The sequence below is a fragment of the Indicator indicator genome, chromosome 10, assembly GCF_027791375.1.
Source record: "Indicator indicator isolate 239-I01 chromosome 10, UM_Iind_1.1, whole genome shotgun sequence".
Lineage (NCBI taxonomy): Eukaryota > Metazoa > Chordata > Aves > Piciformes > Indicatoridae > Indicator > Indicator indicator.
The window spans coordinates 31,834,611-31,857,619 of NC_072019.1; the positions used below are offsets into that span (position 1 = coordinate 31,834,611).

The 23,009-nt window shown below is 42.7% G+C and overlaps 1 protein-coding gene across 1 annotated transcript; it reads left to right on the plus strand.

Annotated features, from left to right (window-relative positions):
• Positions 1–12,017: 12,017 nt before the first annotated feature.
• On the plus strand, positions 12,018–17,318 carry LOC128969465 (holocytochrome c-type synthase). The gene is made up of 7 exons (XM_054384316.1): positions 12,018–12,057; positions 12,545–12,694; positions 13,364–13,512; positions 14,545–14,693; positions 15,740–15,859; positions 16,611–16,697; positions 16,902–17,318. Exons 2-7 carry the CDS (start codon positions 12,580–12,582, stop codon positions 17,098–17,100), a joined length of 819 nt encoding a protein of 272 aa, XP_054240291.1. The 5' UTR covers positions 12,018–12,057; positions 12,545–12,579; the 3' UTR covers positions 17,101–17,318.
• The last annotated feature ends 5,691 nt before the right edge of the window (positions 17,319–23,009 follow it).

The following is a 23,009-nucleotide window of genomic DNA, read 5'->3' on the forward strand; positions in this document are numbered from 1 at the left end:
CCTCTTGCAGAAACAAGCTATTACCTCTCTCCTGACCTGACTCTCTCCCTAGCCACACTGCCTGTACACCCAGGGCCACGCTCTATGGATCCTGTCTGCTGAGGAGCGACAGCGTAAGCTCACACCGCCGAGTTCCGCCTGTCTGTTCCCAGCAGCTGCAAGGTACCGAAAGGAGAAATCAGTGACTGGTTACTTGCTTCTTGTCCACCAGTGTGTTCCGAGTGTCTCACTCAGGTTTCTCAAAGTAAAGTGTTTTATAAACCCAGCGAATTCCGACGCCACTCTTTTTGTAGAAGACAAAGGACCCCCCCAGGTTTCTGAGACAGTGCAGTTTTCTTGGCACCTTTCTATGCTTTCTTCTAGGAATTAAAAAAAAAAACGTTTTCATTCTTGACAACTTTTTAATTTTTGCAAGGGAAGCTAAAAATTGAGCTTTGATTCTCTGAAGTCTTTTACTGCTTTTCTGCTCCACCTTCTATGAATGCAAGCAGTTCTGGGAGATGTATAAAATAGTGCTATCTAAAATGCTGTATTATAAGACTACAGGATAGCTTAAAATTGTGACAATTCTCTGATTTTTGATGGGAGTGATTTGCTTTTGCCGTGTTAGGCTACTTACAAGAGTCCATCTTCTGAATTGCTTGTAGGATTGTTTTCACAGCATGGTAAATGATGTGTGGAAACAGCATAATTCTTACTGGAGTGCTGCGCTGTCTTTGAGAAGTGCTGCAACTCTCCTCAGTGTTCTTAACCATTGGCTATTTGGATGGGAAGAGATAAAATTCTCCTTTGTGTGTTGTGTATCTTAGAGTGTTTTTTCTTTCTCTTTTAGAACAGATAAAAGAGAAGATCTGGTAGGAAGTGTTGAGGGTTTGTGTCATGTTTTCCATGTTAATCACATCAGAAACTTGACTGAAACTGTTGACTGAAAGCATTCTGGAATGAACTGTGCCAAACTTCTGTGAAGCTGCCTGGGAGCTGTGTAGCACGACAGCTGGGGCGCTTCTGGAGGCACAACATTGGGGTTTTAGTTTTTAATCCACATACATGTCCTGAGCTATTCTGTTCCTTCTGCAAAGTTAAAGGCTTGGAAAGCATCAGAGCAGAATCTTACCACCTGGGATAGTCTAGAACCTAATTTATAACACAATTGGAGGAAATTCTGGGATTTGTTTTATTTATAAATTAATTTGAGAGCTTGCGTGTCACTTGGTTTCATTTTGCTTACTTTAACCCATAGTTTAGTTCTCCAGTTGAAATGATGTCAGGCAGCGTTGTCTGGGTGAGTGTCACAGGCACTTTTACAAGCCTGGTTCCACCTTTTAGTTCTCCAGTACAATGATGTCAGCTATATTGTCTGGGTGAGTGTCACAGACACACTTTTACAAGCCTAGTTCCACCTTTTAATTGGGCAGGCTTTTCTCCAAAAGGGTTTCCCAATCCTGCCTTCTTAAGGGAGATTTAAAGGAGTCTTAATACTTCCATGTTTTGGATTCTGTGCTTATTAAAACTTCACAAGCCTGCAGACAAAAGATCTGTTTATGCCTTAGGAAGGTTAGCTCCTAATCTGTTCAGCTCTTTGCTGCGAGTGAGCACAGGACCTTATTTGGGTACCGGTAAATCTGGTCTTGGAGAGTTGATCCTGGTGACCTGCTTTGCTGAAAGGAACAGACTCCCTTTTATACTCACCTGCAGGACCTGGTGTCTTTTGAAATGGTGATTGCAATGCAAAATCTGGGCAACAGACACAGGCCTCACATTTCCATCACCTTTATGGATTAAAGGAATACATTAAATACTTTTATCTTGTGCTTTTTAAGGGACTAGATCAGGGAATAATTCTGTAATAGCTTGTTTCTTTCTAAAATATATTTTAACTTCATTTAGGCGTTTTGGAGAATATATTTGAAAGCAGAAGTCTGGGGTTTGTTATTCAGGAAGTAGAATAAAAAAAAAAAAAAGTAAGATGATTTGGAGCAACTCTTAAGGTGATAACCTAGGATATCTTTGAAATTCACCCCTTCTTGAGTGAATCTGGTGTTCCAGTCTTGCAAATGTTTTGTTTTCAGTGTAGAGAACATTCATTAAAATGGTCCATTTCCATCAGGAGAACATTCATTAAAAGGGTCTGTTTCCATCACTTCTAGATACACTTGGATCTGACAGGGGGCAAAAACCCGTAAAAAAATTCAGAATATAACAAAATAGACTGAAAAAAGTCCCAAGCGAACCCTTCATAAGCACACTTTGGGCAGCAATCCAGAATGGAAGGGCAGTGGAATAATTATTTAAAGTATTTTGGATTGCTGTACAAAATCAGTGTGATTAAAACAATATGTTGCAATGCATTAGGTTTAAATTTTCTAATTTTAAAAAAGTCTTCTATTTATATTCTGATGCATCTACTGTGTGTCAGAAGACAACTTTCTAATGAGAAAAATAAAGTATTCCCACTTGTATATTTGGCAAGGACTGTAGAAAACAGGCTGTAAAGTTGTGATGTACCACATAAAGGGCACTTTTTACCTGCCATTAAAAGCTTATAATACAGCAGATTAGATAGCTGCAGCACCCAATTTTTCAATTACATTTTGTTGTTTTAAAAACTGTGGTGAAATACTGATTAAATCTAAGGCTGCAAGTTTGCATCTTTGCTTTTCTTATGCAAAAAGTAAATGCATGCTAAGTAGCATTGCAATAAATAAACCTTTAGAATGCAAGATTAGCTTAGTAGTGGCTTGAAATGCCTGTTTATAACAGGTGCATTGTCCAGTGTCGAAGCAGACTCTTTGTATGTCACCAGGTCTCCTTGCCACTAACATATCAAAGAGAAGGAGCTCACCTTGAGAAAAGTGCTCATATGCTGCCTTCTTTTCTTTGGCATTCTTCAGTTCCAGGTAACATAAAAAATTAGCACAGTGTCATGGGAGATGCTGGGAGATGTTCTGCTCTGCTTTGGTGATACCTCACCTGGAGCAGTGCATCCAGGGCTGGAGCCCTCAACAGGTCCAGAGGAGGGCCATGAAAATGATCAGGGGGTTGGAGCAGCTCTGCTACAAGGACAGGATGAGGGAGCTGGGGGTGTTCAGCCTGGAGAAGAGGAGGCTCCAGGGAGAACTAATAGCAGCCTGCCAGTACCTGAAGGAGACTACAAGAAGGCTGCAGAGAGACTGTTTGCAAAGGCCTGCAGGGACAGGATGAGGGACAATGGCTTCAAACTAGAGCAGAGCAGATTGAGATTGGATGTGAGGAACAAATTCTGCACCATGAGGGTGGTGGAACACTGGAACAGGTTGCCCTGGAAGGTGGTTGGGGCCCATCCCTGGAGATATTGAGGGTGAGGCTGGAGAGGGCTGTGGGCAACCTGATCCTGTTGAGGATGTCCCTGCTGAGTGCAGAGAGGGTTGGACTGGATGAGCTTTGGAGGTCCCTTCCTACCCAGACCATTCCATGATTCTGTGAGTACAGGAGTCCAAAACTAGCCCTACACACAAATGAAGATATTCCATTTTCAGAACTAGAACAGGGGAACATTAGGTCAAGAATTGCTTTGGTAATCGATTTGTGGATACAGTACCTGCAGAGGGCAAATGTGCCTACAGATACTCATTGCCTCAGTGAGTGTTCCAGTGGATTTCAGTGGAGAGCCTTACACTACAGAGATGCTTTCTGGGTTATCTGTGTGCATGCTTCAGGGGTGAGTTCTACATCTCTGAAGCCTACTCTACCTCTCTTAAATACATGTGATCTTGAGTGAGCTTAATAATTTGATGATTTAATTGCTCAAAAACCAGAATCTATTGACTAGTGAGGAACATCCTGTGTGCAGGAAAATGAGAGCTGAGTTTGGATATAAATCATAATTCCAAATTGTGTATTAAAATCTATTACAGATTAATTACAACCTGGAATATAATTATTTCCATCTTTACTTAGAAAATGATGGGAGAGGATTTCTTGTACTGTAGAACTATAACCTAAAAGTCAAAGCTTAGAAAAGTGAGCAAATGCAATCAAGCACGTTTAAAGAGAAAGGGTGGAGGGGACTTTGAGAACACAAGTACAGAGATCCAGATGTCTTCCTACTGCTGTGACAGGGACAACAGCAGAGTGCCACGTGGCAGAAAGGTTTAGGTATTTCTCTATCTCTGTTCCCAGTGGACAATGAAAGCTTCCTTTAACACATTTCTCAAGCTGTATGAAATGGGTTATCAGGTAGGGGTTATCAGATGCTGTTCGCTGCTCCAAGAGGACTTTTTCTGACGGACATGTGTATCGGTATCTATACCTACTAGCTTTCTGTAAAAGGTCACTTAGTACAGAAGTTTGTAAAATTATTTTGTGCTGCTTCTGCTGAGCCATTCAGAGGAGAACCAAGGGCTGTTTGACAATTGCTCCATCTTAGGAACTGCTCCCATGTTGACTGCTAGTGAAAACCATCAATAAAGCGAATAGAAAGGGATTAGCATTTCAGATTTAAAAAAATGCAAATGTAGAAGACCTTCAAAAGTATGGGCAGCCCTCTTTTAATACCTTTAAAAGCCTACAGTACAACATCATTGTTTGGCTACCAGGAACTTCATGAGGAAGAATTTGTCCTTGGTGGAGTTTCTCTATGGAATGTGACAGCTGGAAAGAGAACAGTACTTCATTGCTGAGATCTTGACAAGAGTGATCAATATTTATGAACTTTATCATTCATCCAAACCCAGGTAAAATCTCTTTGGTGGACAGGTGAAGAAGGGCTTAAGATTTTCTGAAAGCAACTTGCAAGCTTTTGTTGTGGCAGAGAGCATGAAAGATGTTCTGTTTGGAACGCTGAGAGATCGGAGATTAAGCATCAAATTGTACTTCTAGGTGGTGACACTTGGTAAGATTTCTTACCCACTATAAATCTACTAGCTACCTCCTTTGGCGTTCTTGCTCTATTTATAATGACCAAGCACTTTATAACTCAGAACAGACTAGAAGGTAGCTATGAAGAATAAATTGTATTGTTTGGTATAAGAAATATTTTGGCAAAGTTTCTTCTGAGATCACTTTTCATCATGTGTTGTCCTGTACTGAGAGGGCTTCTGATGCTAACTGTGTATCAATTTTTAATCTGCTTGGAAAAGGAAATGTCTTTAAGACAGCAAATTCTGAAGAGTTCAGCATGACTCGGTATCAACCATATGATAATACCCTGTGCTATTTATAACTTCCTATTTATTGAAATTATGACAGCAAATAAAACTTTCTGCAGTGTATCTTTATTTCTCATCTACACATGGGGTGTCAACCATTGTCTTGGAGGCAGGACATGCTTTTATGAGCCTATAAATGCTTAATGATAGGAGAGTCTGCACCCAAGCGGAACACGTTGCATGTAAACTGTCTTCCAAGTTTTGAAATGTTGGTATTGTCACAAATGTGCTAGGTTTGAATGCAACAGTTCAACACAAACACAGGTAACACAGGACAGGGCACTTTGAATGCAGTGCAGAAGACATTGGGCTTGCTTATTGTAACCCTGTCTCAGTTTCACAAGAGAAATCCATCACATGCTGGGGGAAGAAGGAGGAAAGGGCTAATCGTGAGCTCAGCTAATTTGCACACTTAATATGCACACATCTGAATGGTCTGGATTTGTCTCTGGCATGCATGTACCAAACAGCCACAGATACCAATCCATACAGAGAACAATTTAACATGTAGGCAGAGTTAACCTGACAGAAAACCAAACTGCAAGACCTGCTGTGCCCACGTGAGTTATAGGCAGAAGGCATGGAGCCTGGAGTTAAAAACTGTTTGAGAAGCAACTTGATCTGCTTATCTAACTGATGGGCAAATATTTCTGGATTAAGAATTGGTGAATTTGCTAGACAAAAATAGCAAATGTTGCTAGACTGATTTCTGGTAAATCTTGACAATCTGGTTTGCAGTAAAGGCTAAACACTGTCACACAGTCACACGACGTCTGGATCACACCGTTACCTTCAAATAGGGATGGGGCCTGACTGTAGCAATCCTCACCCACAGCACAAGAACTTAAAAATGCAATAGAACAATTCTGCAGATTGGTGATGAAAGTAATCAGTTGTAGTAAGGTGAAATGATTGAACACTATGGGGTTAAATTTACTTATTTAATCAGAATTATTTGTTTGCATTTCAGTGATACTGCAAAGCATTTCTGTGGTTTGAACAGTTTAGAAGCTTGCATAAAAATGATATTGGCTGATTATTTTTTCCCTTTGATATATGCAATAATGTCAATAAGCAATAAATTGCATGTTGTATGCAAGGTGTTGGTACTTCATAATAAAGGAAAGGAACACACACTTTGTTATGGGTCAAGTTTTCTTTCTTAATATGGTAACAGCTTATATACCTATAATGGATGCAACAGGATGGAGCAGGTCCAGAGAAGGCCACGAAAATGCTCAGGGGGTTGGAGCAGCTCTGCTACAAAGACAGGCTGAGGGAGTTGGGTTTGTTCAGCCTGGAGAAGAGAAACCTCCAGGGAGACCTGATAGCAGCCTGCCAGTACCTGAAGGGGGCTACAAGAAGGCTGCAGAGAGACTGTTTGCAAAGGCCTTGATGTATCTGTTTGAGCTTTCCCAGATCCCAAAACCCAATGGTACAGATGTAGATTACCCCACTCTCTCCTTCCCCCCGTGGGGAAAAGTTAGGCAGGAAAAGTTAGGGAAAAGGGAAAGGAACAAAAGGCATGCACCAACTGGGAAGTTAAAAAGGTAATTTTAATGAAAACATAAAAGGTGTTTAAGGAAAACGAAGGTTTACAGGATGATAGGGGAAGGGAATAAATACAAGTGGCCAAGGAATCTCTGGATGGCAAAGGATTCTCTTTCATTGCAGGCCCCCATATGAGGCTGCAGGCCCAGACCATGTGGAGCAGGCCCAGCCAGGTGGGCAGCAGCAGGGAGGAGAAGGCAGAAAGAAACAGGAAGTTCGTCTCCCTTATATAGAGTCCAGCCAGAAAATGGAAGTGGAATAAAAGATGACACAGGGAACCCCTTCTCTGGAATCAGGTTTCCCACCCACCTGGATCCACCTCGCAATGTCCACCCAGGGGTTTCCATCCACCCCCTGCAGGCTTTAACCCACAACACAGGAATGAGGAGCAACAGCTTCAAGCTAGAGCAGAGCAGATTTAGATTGGATGTGAGGAACAAGTTGTGCACCATGAGGGTGGTGGAACACTGGAACAGGTTGCCCAGGGAGGTGTTTGGGGCACCATCCCTGGAGATATTCGAGGTGAAGCTGGACAGGGCTCTGGCAACCTGATCTAGTTGGGGATGTCCCTGCTGACTGCAGAGTGGGTTGGACTGGATGAGCTTTGGAGGTCCCTTCCACCCCAGACCGTTCTGTGATTCTAGAGGACAGGGTTTTTTGGGTTCAGTTCAAAACCAGCTGGCGAATACAGGATCTTAAAGTTTCATGCTGTGGGGAGGGAGTATGAGGTGTGGAGCTACATTGTTGTTCGTGTGGCTGGATTTTAAAAGGCTGTAATTCTATGTGGGAATGTAACTTCTGTTGGATACTGTAACTATATTGCACTGTATTGTAATACCACATGCTTCAGGGTATGAGCTGGTCAGTTGTCTGAAGGCTCTGTTATAACTGCTGTTATAAATCAGAGAATCACACAATCATTCAGGCTGGAAAAGCCCCTCAGGATCACCAAGTCCAACCCAGAACCCTACTCTACAAGGTTCAGCCTAAATCATATTCCCTAGTACAACATCCAAACCATCTTTAAACACATCCAGAGTTGGTGACTCCACCACCTCTCTAGGCAGCACATTCCCTCCAGAGTCCCTTACTGCACACCAAGAGGGGCAGTTCAGCTCCTCTGTGTGGCTGCTCCGAGGCTGCCTATGTGCAGTGAAGGCATGCTTCAGAAGCATGAATTGTGTGCTAACACTAACCAGTTGCTCTGAGCATCCTGAGGGGAAGTGTCCTCAGTTCAGGAAGGACAGGGAACTGCTTGAAAGAGTCCAGCACAGAGCCACAAAGATGATTAAGGGAGTGGACCATTTTCCTTATGAGGAGAGCCTGAGGGAGCTGAGGGCTCTGTAGCTTGGAGAAAAGGAGCCTGAGGGGTGACTTCATTCAGGCTGATAGAGATGTGCAGGGTGAGTGCCAAGAGGATGGAGCCAGGCTTTGCTGGGTGATGCCCAATGGCAGCACAAGGGGCAATGGTGGAAGCTGAGGCAGAGGAAGTTCCATGGAAACATGAGGAAAAGTTTTTTCCCTGTGAGGGTGACAGAGGTCTGGAACAGGCTGCCCAGGGGGGTTGTGAAGTTTCCCTCTCTGGAGATATTCAAAACGTGCTCTGGCAGGGGGGCTTGGACTGGGTGATCTTTCGAGGTCCCTTCCAGTCCCTTACATGCTGTGATTCTGTGAAGTTGCTGCTGTTGTAACCATTGGCTCCCAAGCACAGGAATTGCTTGTGCTTCTCTGAGCTTCTCTACTACGTGATGGTTACATTACTAGAAGAAAACACAAAGCATTCCAGTGGGCTTTACTTTGTTTCTCTCCTCTTGTAAGTGTTAGGGTTTTTTTTCTTTCTTTCCTTTTTTTCCCCCTTTCATTTATAAATTATGTTCTTAGGGACTAATTTTACACCATTTGTGTAGAAAACTATTCACCACTGGGAAGTGACTGGGAATGTGGGGGGTTTTTTGGGTTATTTTTAGGGTCAGATGCTATATGGGTCAGATTTCCAACTACTTGAGGAAGGACAATGGGGACTCGGTGGGAGGCTTTTGTATTGGCACTGGGCAGCTTTTAACGCTGTGAATGGTGGTGAGGAAGGACTGAGCGCGGCTGGGAACAAGGGATGCCTTTCAGCGAGCCATTCCTAACCTGGCAAATTCAACAGCTTTTGATTAAAGTGTGAGAAATGGAACTCTGCCTAAGCCGTCGGGTATAAGAAGTGTTTTGTATGTCCACTTCTTAATCAGGTTCTAGAGCAAAATTGCTCCTCGTTTTCTCCCAAGTGTAATTTTTTATTGGATTACTCTTTGTCTTCTTGTGGAAACTTTGCTTTCTTTACTTGTACTGATGTTTTAATTCCATATAAAAGTTTTTTTTGTTTGGTTGTTTTTTTGTTCAAAAAAAGTTATTTAATCTTCACAGCGGGTAACTTTTTTTTTAGATGGTGGTCTACTGTTGTGAGTATCTTCTTATTTTGCTCTGCTTTTCTGGAGTTCACAGTGTAATATACTTAGGGGCTGATTGTGAGCTTCTTTGAGATGCGAGCTTGGTGTTGTTTGTAACACTTTGAGGAAAAATGGGTTTGCCGCTTGGCAAGAGTGAAAACTATTTCCTAAACAATGACTAATAAGTAGTGCAGTTGCTGCTTCTGGTGGTGTGTGATGGTGGAAAGCAGGGAGACAGCATGCTGACATCAACAACATAACAGACTTTGAGAGGAAGCTGTAGAACCCATTCCCGGTTTCAGAACATCAGAGGGAGAAAGTGCATTTTACCTTAGTGTCATTCTGCCACAGACTTGAAATATTTGGAAGCAGAGATGGCAGTTGGTCTACAGGAGGCACTTATTACTAAACTACGTTGTCAAGCACAGCAGAAGAATCAAATGATTCTATCTTATTGAGTGCTGTTTCTGTGAGTGCAGCCCTAGAAATTTCAGCACAGCCAAATATGCCTGAAACTTGGGCAGCGATGGAGGCAATCATGTTTCCTAAGGCATACAATAGAGACTCAGTTACTGGCATGGTGTGACCTTCCTAACTTAATATGCTGTGCTAGTAATTCCTGCATGAAGAAAGGGCAGGGGAAACTTCCTTTTACACAACAAAGACTGTGAAAGGGCAAGAATGTGTGAAAGGCTGGATATTTGATATTCTCTCTGATTTTTACTCTGTGTTCACTTTGAATGGCAGCATCCTCATTAGTAAGATTGATCCTGTTTTGAAAGATAGCATGTGAATATGTTCTCAAAAGCACTCTTCAGAGGAACATGTGAAAAAATTGTTTTTAAATTTAGGTAGCAATATAACTTAAAAAATGCTTGACAGAACTGCTTTGGTGTGATTTAGCATTTGTCATTGTTACTCTTCCTGATGATTTTCAAAAGTAATAGGAGGGAATCACTCATTTGTTTTCCTATACCAAAATACATAACAGACCATGCAAGAGACTCTTACTCCAGATTCAAATTTGGATTTTCTTCATCCTGAGGAAAATGTGTTAACTGGGCCACTTCAGGCTTAAATTCCTTCCTACTTTTAACTGCTCCAATGAAATAGAATGTTTTGGGAAAACAAAAACCTCAAAACCACACTTTTGGGGATCACTTCTCATTTTTATGTATTGCTATAAATATAATGAGTGCTTGCCTTGATCAGTTCTTTTTTTGGTCACTTCTAATTGTTATGTATTTATAATGAGGGCTTGTCTTGTGTCTTCCCACCTGCCTTCTGCACCAGGCAGCCTGTTCAGAGCCCACCTTGTGGGATGAACACTGCAATAGTCCCGCAGGACTTGTGCCAGCTGTTGCAGCTCTCACCACGCAGCCAGACCTGTCTTCTTGGTCAGGGAGGGATGAGGTGAAGCATTCTTCCTTGCTGGGATGCAAAGCCAGATGCATTTTCTGCACCGCCACACTCCAGAGCTGTGCACAGTATTTCAGGGGTATGGCTAAACTGCGTTTTCTGGCGCTGACGCAAGGCAGCCTTTGTAGCAGATCTTACAGGAGCTGTGGTAGTTCTCTGGACTAGTTTGATATAGGTATTAGATTAGGTAGATAAATACATGTATTAGGTATTAGTATGAGGATAGGTATTACGTATGTGTATCAGTCTAAGTATTAGTAGATAAATATGTATAGAAGAATATAATAGCAAAATTATTTTAGAATCTGACCTTGCAGCTGTTTGGTAAACTATTTTATAATGAGAACTAATAGACCTGAGAAAGTAGCTCATTATTAGGATGTAGGCTTGATAAAATAGCTCAGTATCAACTACCACATAAAGGAAAGTATCTGTTCAAGGATAGGGGGCCGTGTCATCTGGCAAGAAGACGATGGAAGGACAAGAAACCAAACCAGTTCAGAGGTAGAAGGTGAAAAGTACAATTGTGAGGAAGACTACTTACTTCATCCTAAGACCCCTACTCACGACCATCAGATGGCTTCACACAAGCGCAGAAGGAAGGAATTTTGGGGATGGACTATGCAAACTAATTATCTTAACCCCACCACTTTGTGGAATTATAATGAATATGAATGATTTGACACTATATAAATCCCTTACTAACACTGTACGGTGTGCAAGCTCTGTGGAGAAATCCCCTTGCACCTGGCGCCACAAACAAACATTTGCTTTAGAACTCTCTAAGAGTTGTAAAGTTTGTTCTGCGAGTCAAGGTGATGTTTTCAAAGCTATCCTAAGAAACCTTAATATCTCTGTAGGTTTAATGCACCGTTACAAGGCTGTTTAATGCTGCTGGTACAGTCAGGATTTTGCCTGCCCTTTATAAAAAGCCGTTATCTGAAGCTGTAAGGGATGATGATTTCACAAACACGGCAGGTAGCTCATGCTCTGGCAGGTAACGTGAGCCTCGGTGCATACAGTTGTCTGTTGGTTAATTCTGCAGGGCTGCAGACATGCCCTACATAACGACGGCAGCCCCGATACAGCGTGTTGCCCGTCCCGCCGTAGGGGCAGCCGGGCGAGACCAGCCGTCCCGTTTTGCCGCCGGGCCGCCGAATGCCGCCGCCAGCAGGTGGCTCTGCGCCCTTCCTTGGACGCTCGGCAGGAGTGGTCCTGGGTGCGGGCTGTCGGCAGAACAGCGCCCACTGGCGGCCGCCAGCCTGCCTTCCGCGCTCCGCCGCATCAGCGCCACCCGCAGCGCGGCCGGGCAAGCTCTGTCCCCGGCGCGAGCGGGAGGCGGGGGGCGGTGCCCGGGCGGCGGGGGGCAGTGCCCGAGTGACGGGGGGCGGGGCCGCCGGGCCGCGCTCTCGCGAGGCAGGGCGCGCAGCGGTGTCCTGCGGTCGAGGCTGGGCGCGGGGCACGCGGAGGTGAGGAGAGGGTCGGGGGGCGGCGGCAGCTGCTAGGGGTGCGCGGCGGCCGTGGGGGCGGGTGCTAAGGGAGAGTGCGCGCCCCGGGCGGGGCCAGGCTGGCTGAGCTCGAGGGGCGGGCCTGACCTTGCCGGCGACCGGCGGCGGCGGTCGCGGAGTGCGAGGCGGGGCGGCGGTACATGGGGCGCGTCCTGATCGCGGGGGTATGCGCTGGGGTGTCTCTGCCTTGCGCGGGCCTGACAGAGGGTTTGGGCGGAAGGGCAGGGCCCACCGCGGTCTGTTGAGCGGATGTTGCCGGCGGGAGCGCTCTCCACGCGCACCTGTCCCCGCGCTCTAAGCCCCCGTTAGGCCTGGTGGGCGCTGTGGGTTTGCGTTTCGGCTGGACGTTTTTCCCTTTGCTGTTTTAAGGTGTGGTGCAGGAACGTGGCTGCCCTTGCATGTAACCCGTGCAGTTGGGTGTCAACGAGATTGCCATTTTTCTGTGTAGAAACTTGACCTACAGACACCTGACGCCTGGAAGCCATGGGTCTGTCGGCGTCCTCCCCGGCCGCTGCAGCCCAGTCGCCGAGTCCATCGAAGCAGCACCAGACAGAGTCTCCACCTTCAGAGTGTCCTATGCATCAGCAGAAAATGAGCGGTAGTTATTCTTCAACTCACACCAAATAAACTCTTTACATAAAAAAAACAAGTGGAAAATATTTTGAAAAAAAAATAAGAGAAAAATAATTCTGCAAGTAAAAACTTGTAGAGGTTTTCCATTAGCAAAAATCCCTTTCAAGTAACTTCACAAAAAAGGAGTTAGTTGTTGAGCACAATATCATGCAAGCTGTTTTGTAGAGAGGGTAGGTGCTTGCTGTGGAACCTGTGGGTTGCTTCTGACTCATTTTATAGGGCTCCAGAAGGTGCAGGGGCAACCACATGCTAGCTGGAAGCATGTGGTTGTCACTAGAGAACATGCATCTGGAAGAGGGCAGCAGAGATTGGAATAAAGTGAATGTCTGCAGCTCTTCTGCTGACAGAGTCAACATGTGTTGGATTAATATTGCTGTGGAGATTTTCAGTGCAGACAGTTCAGTAGAGGGGCCAGCATGGGGTGAGGAATAAGTGTTCAAAGGCTACATATGAAGCTTAGAACTTGACTATGGTGTTGGGGTCTACAGTGCAGAAAAAAACAGGTAAAGCTGTTACAAAGTTCAGAAGAAAAAGTGAAATATCAGTTTGTATGTAAATGAGCATTTGATGAAGTGGTTTGCCTTTCTCATGCCTTAGAGTTTCCTTTTTGTATACGTTTTTTCCTGTATTTCAGGTTGTCCCATGCACATGAAAGCTCCTGATCATGGAACTGAGAGCACAGGTGATGTGCCTGCACATCAGGACAGAGCGTATGAATTCGTGGCCTGTCCAGTGAAGTCTGCTGCATCTCAAGGGAAAGATGACGTAGATCCGAGCAATATGGTAATAACTTTTGCTTATTTCAGACGTTTCTTATTGTTTCTTCTGAAGTACTTGTCCCCCCAGTGTAAATAGTGGTACTGTTCAAGGTGGGAACTCTGACAAATAGCTAACCTAATTTTTTCTATTTCTTATTTCTATTTCTGTTCTGTTTCTTATTTCTGATTTTTTAACATTGCTCTTTCTCATTTTGTGTGCAAATGTCTGTGTAAAAACAAGTTAACGTCTTACTTAACATTCTTTTTTTTCAAATTTAAATCTTTTTGATGAAAGCAAATTTTCTAGTTTCCTGCTGTCTCTTTCTCTGTGTTAGTTACATGCATCATCTCTGTGTTACATCAGGGGGTTTTAGATTCTGTAGAATACCAGTATGAGTGAGTTCTGATTCATGTCTCTACAAGATTTCCTCTGATTTATAACAAACACTTTTCTTTTGAAAGCTGAAGTTTAGGTAAAGGAGTTTCTTTAGTCTTCAGATGACAAACAGGCAAAGAATTCTACTGCAGAAGAGAAAGATCACTCTGGTGGACTTAAATAGAGGCTGAACTTCTTGATCATTGTGGCAGTCAGTTGATTATGCTTTGATTTTTCTCACAGAATCACAGAATTGTCAGGGTTGGAAGGGACCTCAAGGATCATCTAGTTCCAACTGCCCTGCTCTGGGCAGGGACACCTCATACTAGATCAGGTTGCTCAGAGCCACATCCAACCTGTCCTTAAAACCTTCCAGAGATGGGGCTTCTACGACCTCCCTGGGCAACCTGTTCCAGTGTCTCACCACCCTCATGGTGAAGAACTTCTTTCTAAAGTCTAATCTACCTCTCCCCTCCTCTACTTGGATCCATTCCCCCCAGTCCTATCACTACCTGACACCCTAAAAAGTCCCTCCCCAGCTTTCCTGTAGCCCCTTTCAGATACTGGAAGGCCACAATGAGGTCTCCTTGGAGCCTTCTCTTCTCCAGCCTGTTCTCAAACACTGTAACATAAACAAAATTTCTTACTCTTATTTTCTCATTGTTTCTCCTTGCTTTCTAGATGCCTCCTCCTAATCAGCAGCCATCCCCAGATCAACCGTTTCCATTGTCAACTGTTAGAGAAGAATCTTCCATTCCTAGAGCACATTCAGACAAGAACTGGGTTTACCCATCAGAGCAAATGTTCTGGAATGCTATGCTAAGGAAAGGGTAAGTACACTCAATTATCAGTCTGTCAGCCTGAAATTCATCAAGTAATCCATTGATATTTTTTAAGAGTTTGTGAATGTGAAGCAATAAGTAATTAAGTAATTCTTCTAAAGATTACTGATTTTATAAACAGCTTTATTTTAAAGACTGAGCTGGTCTCAAAGGCTGTGACTCCTCTAGTGATCAGCAAGCAGGTAGGGAATGCCAGGCAACTGCTGCTAGCTCAGAAAATGTTGTTGAAAGACAGTGAATAGGCATAGATAAGCCTCACATGATTGCCAGCTTTCAAACTCAACTTCCTACAAACTGATACTAAGAATTCTGTGATTGTCAGAATATCTAACTCGACTTTGCAAAATCGATTTGCAAATTTGCTTGACAAATAGGTGTTTTCAGACTTCACAAAAATTCAGTATAGGCAAGATCCAGCTGTGGCCTAAAAAGGCTTCTGTGCTGGTGTTCCCTCATTCCTTTGTAATTCTTTGTCATTCTCAAACAGATGCAGTTTAGGGGCAGGTGCTATTAAAACAACAGCAATTCTTTGGTCTACATATCGGCGCTGTTGTTAAGACAGTGTCATAAGCAATCTATTGAACACAGAGGCTTTGATCCTGTGAACAGTTAAGTGCCTGCTGGAAAGGTAGCACCTGTGCAGTCACAGAGCAGGTCAGCCAGGTGAAAGGCATTTCTAAGTGTATGGAAAATGTGTTGAACACAGGACTTCCCTGCCTTGGGAATGCCAGCGGGATTCATCTGAAGCATTTCTACAGGGACTGTGAGTGTGCTGGTGTTCATACTGATCCGGTTCAGGTGATCATTCAGAATGTGTGGATCTCTGTGATGATGACTTTGATAAGTACGCTTTAATACAGAAGATGAAGTCCTCAAGGATGCTTAAGCATATGAGCCAGAAGTTTTTGTACTTTCTTGGTGTATTTGCATAGAACCTTCAATCTTTTGACTCAAAAGCCCATTGCATGAACTGAAAAAGGTGCAGTCATTGTGCTGTAATGCTTGTGAACTGTTTGCTAATTCTTATTTTTTAGGTGGAGGTGGAAAGATGATGACATAACAGGTGAAGACATGACCAACATTATTAAGATTCACAACCAAAATAATGAGCAAGCATGGAAGGAGATTTTAAAGTGGGAAGCTCTTCATGTTGTGTATGTACACATGGATCAAAAAGCAAATCCTTTAGTTTAGGTTCTGCTTTTGTAATGCTTTGACATTAGAATTTGTCTTTGGTTCTTGTGGAAATACGCCGGTGCTGATGCATCTCAAAATTTATGGCCTTGTAGGAGCCTGCATTTTGATTAATACGAAAGAAGGTTATCCAGAAGATCTTAATTAGAGCTGAAGAATTACTATGCTGATAAAACCAATTAGTGTTTTGGTGGTGTGTGTATAGTGTGGGTTTTGAGAAATTAATGTCCTACTGTATCTGTTTGGGACTTTTTAAATGGAAGTCTTTATGTCACGAAAATGACACCAGGTGTAAATTTAGTTGACTGATATAAAATAGTCATTTTCTATTGTCAGTGTAGTCCCTGTTCATAGAGGATATAGACTAGTTAAGCATTCTGTATGTAGAAATTGTTCTCTGACATTCCATGGTCTTTGTTACACAGTAGTGTGGATGTCACTTTTCTTTAATCTGTTAAATCTGGATTAGATTGGCTGAGAACTGCTCTGTTGATAAGGTGTGAACCATACCAAAGGTCCTTTGTCATACCAGCAGTAAGTGCTGTCAGAAACTGGGGGACTTCTAAAACCTTTGAATAAAAACTAAAGCTGGTTTAGGTTTTTGTTGTTGGTTTGTTTTTTTTTTTTTTCTATTACTAAAACAAATTACCACAGTGGTTTACACTCTCCTAAAAAAGGTAAAAACTCTTTTCTTTCTCAATTGTGTGACAGGGAGTGTCCGTGTGGGCCATCGCTGATGCGGTTTGGAGGCAAAGCAAAGGAGTATTCCCCGAGAGCCAGAATACGTTCCTGGATGGGGTATGTGGCCAGGAAAGGTCTTCCAGTGAGGTGGGGGGTAGGGAGATGCGTATGAAAACGTGGTGTGAGATTAATTTGAAGATGCTTAGGAACTGGAATTACAAGAAGACGGAAGCATGAGTGGGACTGTTACGCCAGTGCCTCTCCCAGGTGTGTAATACCCATCCAGACACCTACCTACATGGTCTGTTATCCGTCTTCCAGATATGAGCTGCCCTTTGACAGGCACGACTGGATCGTTGACCGGTGTGGCAAAGAAGTGCGCTACGTCATCGATTACTATGATGGTGGAGCAGTAGACAAGAACTACCAGTTCACTATCCTGGATGTTCGCCCTGCCTTGGACTCTCTCTCGGCAGTATGGGACAGAATGAAGGTAGCATGGTGGCGCTGGACTTCGTAACTGCTCCTGTGGGGTGTAGCCAAAAAGCAAACGGTTTTCCACCTTGGCTGAGGACAAGTGAATGCTAAGACTTGAAAACAGAAGTTCACTGTGCTGTCATTGTTTTCATCATCACCAGTATTCTTGGAGTGTGGGAAGGGAGGCTGGGGAGATCTGTGGTGAAGTACACTGCTGCTCAATGGTGTTTTGAATGAAATAATAAAAGTTATGGTAGCAAATCCACGTATCTTAATTTTCTTAAGAGCTTGGAAATCTTTTCTTAGTTTCTCACAGAGAAGCTTCCCACCTTCTCTTTTCCTGACTCCTGTAGGGGGCCTACAAGAAAGTTGGTGAGGGACTTCTTAGGGTGTCAGGTAGTGATAGGACTGGGGGGAATGGATCCAAGCTAGAGGGAGACTTAGGATAGATGTTAAGGAGAAGTTCTTCACCATAAGGGGGGTGAGACACTGGAACAGGCTGTCCAGGGAGGTGGTGGAAGCCTCATCCCTGGAGGTTTTTAAGGGTAGGCTGGATGTGGCTCTGGGCAACCTGGTCTAGTGGAAAGTGTCCTTGCCAATGGCAGGGGGGTTGGAACTGGATGATCCTTGAGGTCCCTTCGAACCCTGACAGTTCTGTGATTCTGTGACTCCAGTGCTGCACCAAAGACAATAGGGTTCTGATTCTGACTGGAGTTTTAAGTGTTACTTAAATAGTCAAAACTGGAAATTTAGTGAACAGGTACAGTATTTGTAGATGATGAATAAGGGGCAAAACTTGGACTGTTTCAAACTGCGTGTTTTATTAGCTATATCAACCTTTGTATTTGTTTTCACATGGGCACTTTACCTGTTCGAATATGTGCTTCCTCAGAAAACTTGAGTCAAATTTATTCTGTTACAAGAAGTATACTGTAGAATGAGTATTTTTAAAGGTGTGTTAGTTTGAATAGGAGAATATACTGGTGCTGGACGAAGGTTGGTTTATTCCTGATTACAATATGGATGTTTGCTTTTGTGGATGATGTCTATCAGCTACCCAAGAAAGGGCTGACAAGGTTTTGATCTGATTCGGAAGGTTTTCTTTGTGATAGACAGTTGCCAAGTACAGTTACTGTGTTGGAGAGAAGACAAAAATGTGGTCAGATTTCTGCTGTGACATACCACCTCTCCCAGCCCAGGACACCGTCTTATCACTATGTTGAATTACCAATGAGGGAATCAATCCTCACTGTGCAGCTCAAAAGCCCATGTAGTTGTGGCCCCATCCCTGGAAATATTCAAGGTGAGGCTGGACAGGTGCTCTGGGCAACCTGATCTAGTTGGGGATGTCCCTGCTGACTGCAGAGGTGGTTGGACTGGATGACCTTTGGAGATCCTTTCCAACCCAAACCGTTCTATGATTCTATGCTACTCAGGCCTTAATCTGCAATTTGTCTTTGAACAGAAGAACACCTGTTAGAAGCAGGAAATGAGTGCCAGTTACTTTTAAAACAGCATTTCTAAAATTTTATATTTAATGGCTATTTGAGTATTTAAAAGCAGGGTTTTTTTCTGATGTAAGAAAACTATTAGTATTTCCATGTCTTTAGTGAATGTCTCATGCAATGCATTCAGGACAGAATTTAGCCTTATTTAAAGAAACTGTCATGCGGTGCATCTGTATGGTGCATCTTTGCTTCATCAGCTGTACCATAGTGTATTTTTTATAAAGAATACAAAACTGGAACTGCACAAGACTGTCTGACTGCACAGCCATACATGTTTCTGCACAGTGACTGCAATAAGGTGTATTACAGATGTGTATAGAACTTGGCTAAAAAGGTATCAGAAGTGCCAAGAAGTAAAGTTGATACTAGCATTTGCTAAGTGATGCATGTTAATGCTTTGTGGCTTAAAGATTTGATTAATGTTTGTACTTAATTAAGGAAACTTTTCTTATGTCTTGCACTGCAGTAACTTCAAATTTGCATGGCTTGGTGAATTTCAGGTACCACATACCCCTAAATTTAAATTGTTTCTGCCTTCAGTGTGTATTGCTCTTGAGAATGAGTCCTGCATGCAGAACACTTGGAAGTAGTAATGAGGTATCACACTGTAACTTCTCAAGTGGGAGAAACTTCATAACCTCAGCTGCACATTCAGATCCTGGAAGTGGTTGTTTTTAACTGACACTGGAAACTTTTGTTTGTTTGTTTTAATACCTGAGGGGAAAGTCCCTCTATGTTTCAGTCAAGTAACTTCCTGTTTAATACAAAAACTTCAGGAAGCTTCCATACTTCAAGGTACTAATGGAGGTGAGTGGCTCCCACTTCAGAAGCATCTGTCCTATGTGGTGGGAATAAATACTACCAAGTCCAGAATCCTCATGAAACCATTTTCCTAGCTCTGTCCACTTTCCTCATTCCCTTCCACCTTTTTTAGTGATTTATATAGATTTAAATTAAAAATAGTTTGGGTCAAAAAAACCCCACACAAAACTCCATCTGTGATGGCAATGTTTGTATGAAGTACAGGAGAAGTGAGTTGGTGTGAAGCCTATCTTACCATGAAAGAGCTGTGGTAAAGGCAGCCTTACTGTTTGTTTAGATTGGGTTTTTTTGTGTGTGTACATGTTCATTTTACACATTTGGTAATGTGATATATGCAGAATTCTGTATTTCTCACCACTGAGTAGGGAAAAGGTACACCAAGGTAGGGAGTGCTTCAGAAGCTTCAAAAGGAGTTTGCTTTGTTGATTTGAGGGGCATGATGTTGAGTGCATGATGGAAACTGTCACTGCTGCTAAACCTAGTGAAAGGTGCCACATGCCATTTCTTGTATTTACCATCTTCAGTCATCTTCCATCCTGCACAGGTTCAGAATTGTTCTTTTCTGTGCTGATGTTGATGAAATGCACCACCTTGCATCAAATAAATACACTTTTCTTAACTTTGGTATTTGGTGATCATATTTTTAACTGTAGGAATTATTAAGATGAGCTCTTGTGTATCTCATACGAGGTTATTAAGAGTCTGTTACAACTAATCACATCTTTGAACGGATGCTGCTTTGTTATTTAGAACCAAGACCCAAGGATTCAATTCAAGTGTTTGCCCAACAAACGAGAAACTCAGAATAAGAGCCTATGGCAAGAAGGAGATTTATCCTGAATCTGGCTAACTCCTGAAGAGAGCATTACAACGTTTTTGTGGGGTTGCTTTGGTTTGGTTTTAAGTCTTCAAGTGTACATGAAAATAATCTCTACAAGCAGTAATACATAAGGAAGTAAATAAGGAGTTTCTCTTTTAGATTTGAGTTACTCTGTGCATGATTTTGGCAGTTCAGTATTGCTCAGAAGATGCATGTCGGAATGATAAGAATTTTAATGTCAGCTTGAAAAATAGTGATTTAAATAGATGTTTTTCACACTTTGGGAAGATGTTTTAACTGTAAATCTATTGTTTAAGCTTAAAGGTAATGTGTGTGTGTATGCACAAATAAATACATTCACATTCTTTGTAGCTCAAAAAAGTGAAGCATCATCCCAACCAGGCCCTCTAAAGGGAATTCAGCTGCAACAGATTCCCAGTCCTGGGAAGACTGAAACAAATTCAGAACTCAGCACCTCTAATGGGGTTAACCTTGTGCACATGCAAAAGGGAAAACATGGGCACTGTCACTAAAGCAGGGCCACTTTTCAGCTGTATGTTTAGGTATGCAAAGTTCACCTGTGTTCTGCCTTAACTTTGTCCAAGCCCTGCTTGACCTATTGTGTTTGATTCTTGCGGTTAAAACAAGTTAGGAGAACTGTCCTGGTCTGCATTCTTGAGGAACACTGCAGTGCTCAGAAACTGCAGTCTCTCTGCCTGACTGATGGAAAAGACTCCAGCGTAGCACTCCAGCTGTAAGCAGGCCTTGGGTCATACATACGTAGTCAAGGGTGCTACTGATGTTTCTTGCCTGGAGCAGGAGACCATTCTACATTCAAATACCTGATTTTGGCCTCTTGCCTCTGCATCACTTCAGGCAGACAGTGCCTACCCTGCAGATAGGGTGCCTAACACCAAGCTGCCAGTCTAGGAGGGCACTGAACATGCCTACTCAGTAATGTTAGTCCAGTTCTTTGTTCTTCCACCACATGTCCTGTTTGTATTTATCCAACATGAGTGCCGTATAATTAGGTAGTAATTCACTAGCTTGTCCTCCTGGGATGCCTGGAGTTCCTGGCTATGGAGAGTCATCTTTTGGCATTTTGCCCTTGCATTGTACTAGCAGGCAGCATGTGAGAGGAGCTGTAGCTCTTCTGTCATCCTTTATTTAATTATTTATGTTTATTTCACTCTCCCTAGAAACAACTTTGCTCTTCTGTTTTATACTATGGCAATGGCCCTAGCTTCAATCACTTTGAGAACTTTTCAGCTAAGCCCTAGAATTTCTGCCCTGCTTTGATGTAGAAGAGAGACATCTTGCTGCTCAGAAAAGTATTTGTGTCCACTGATGATTACTGCTGTTCTTTACTGTCAAAATGTTCTGGATTACCATTTGGAATTATGTGTGAAATGAGACAACAATGATGATGTTTATATAATCTATTTACTCTCAGGACTTAAATGTGCTTTGTAAATAATTCCTTAAATTCCAAAACATGAATATTGTTCTGGCTCCAAGAGGTATGAGAGTAGCAAAGGATCTCTCAGTGCTCTGGAAATGATCACAAATAGGCTGTCATCTTGCACACTCTCATTTTGTCCATTCAACTCTGCTGTCCAGTTTTGGGGGTATAATAGCTAATGTGGAGGCACGGATGCTAGGGCTGCTGTACCTCAGTAGTTAAAGATGAGTGGAACTGTTAAACCAAGGAGCAGTGGCTGATTATTGGGTTTTATAGAGGGTAGAAATGCCCCTTTCAAAAACACCACCCCTTTACTTTTTAAAGAGATCTGTCTCCAACATTCATTAAATTAGATAACACTTTAACCTTTTGCCTCTCTATGCTTACACCTGGAGGAAAATCCACATAGTAAGGTTCTACAAGCAAGTGCACTTGATGTGGAAGCTGAACTTGTTTTGAGGCTAGAATACACTACTGATAATGCTAGCTGTGCTTGTGTTCAGTATTGTGCATTTCCTTACCCACAAGTATCTTTACAAAGCTTTTTAAAAGAACACAGCATGTCTAGTTTTCCACAAATTTTTAGTAGGCATCTTCATAAATTTTTATTCTCACTGAAAGAAAATATTTTCTATTTATTATTCTATCTTTATTTTGCACAAGGTAAATTGCAGACAAAGATCTGTATGCAGTGAATCAAGTAAGCACTGATTCTCTCAGCAATGTCAGTAATAAAAGGAACCCATGGCTATACTATGTGTGCCCTCACATATAGTATGACCCCAAACCTAGAAGTCTTGAGCATGTGTGAAATAACGCCATATTTACCAGTGAGCCACTGACTGGAGGGGTAGCTACTCACAATACGTGCCTGCAGATTTGCAGCATGGGTACATAGTTCTACGACTGGAGTCTGAATGAATCCAGTCTTCAAAGGATAGTGTAAATTTATTGTATTCTTATTAGGCCTCATTAAAAATTGAAAAGAATTGATAGTTTCCTTTGCTGACATTTCACTTTGGAGCAGGGCCTCTCGTAGTGCGGTGGGCTCTCGCACATTAAAAACACCAGACTAGCTCAGTTCGGAAGCAAATGAGGTTGTATTTACAAAGCAAAAACTACAGCCTACAATGGAATGCAGTGAATATGTACAAATATACAGTATTTACAAATATGTACAGTTAACAGAAACAGCACAAAACCCTCCTGGCCAAAGCCAGGAAAGCAGCCTCCCTGCCTCCCCCTTCCCTACCTTCCCCAGACCCCCCTGGCAGAAGGAAGAAAGACAAGAAGCAGAGAGGTTGTTAGAACTTAGCTTTTCAAGGTCAGTATACCAGGAT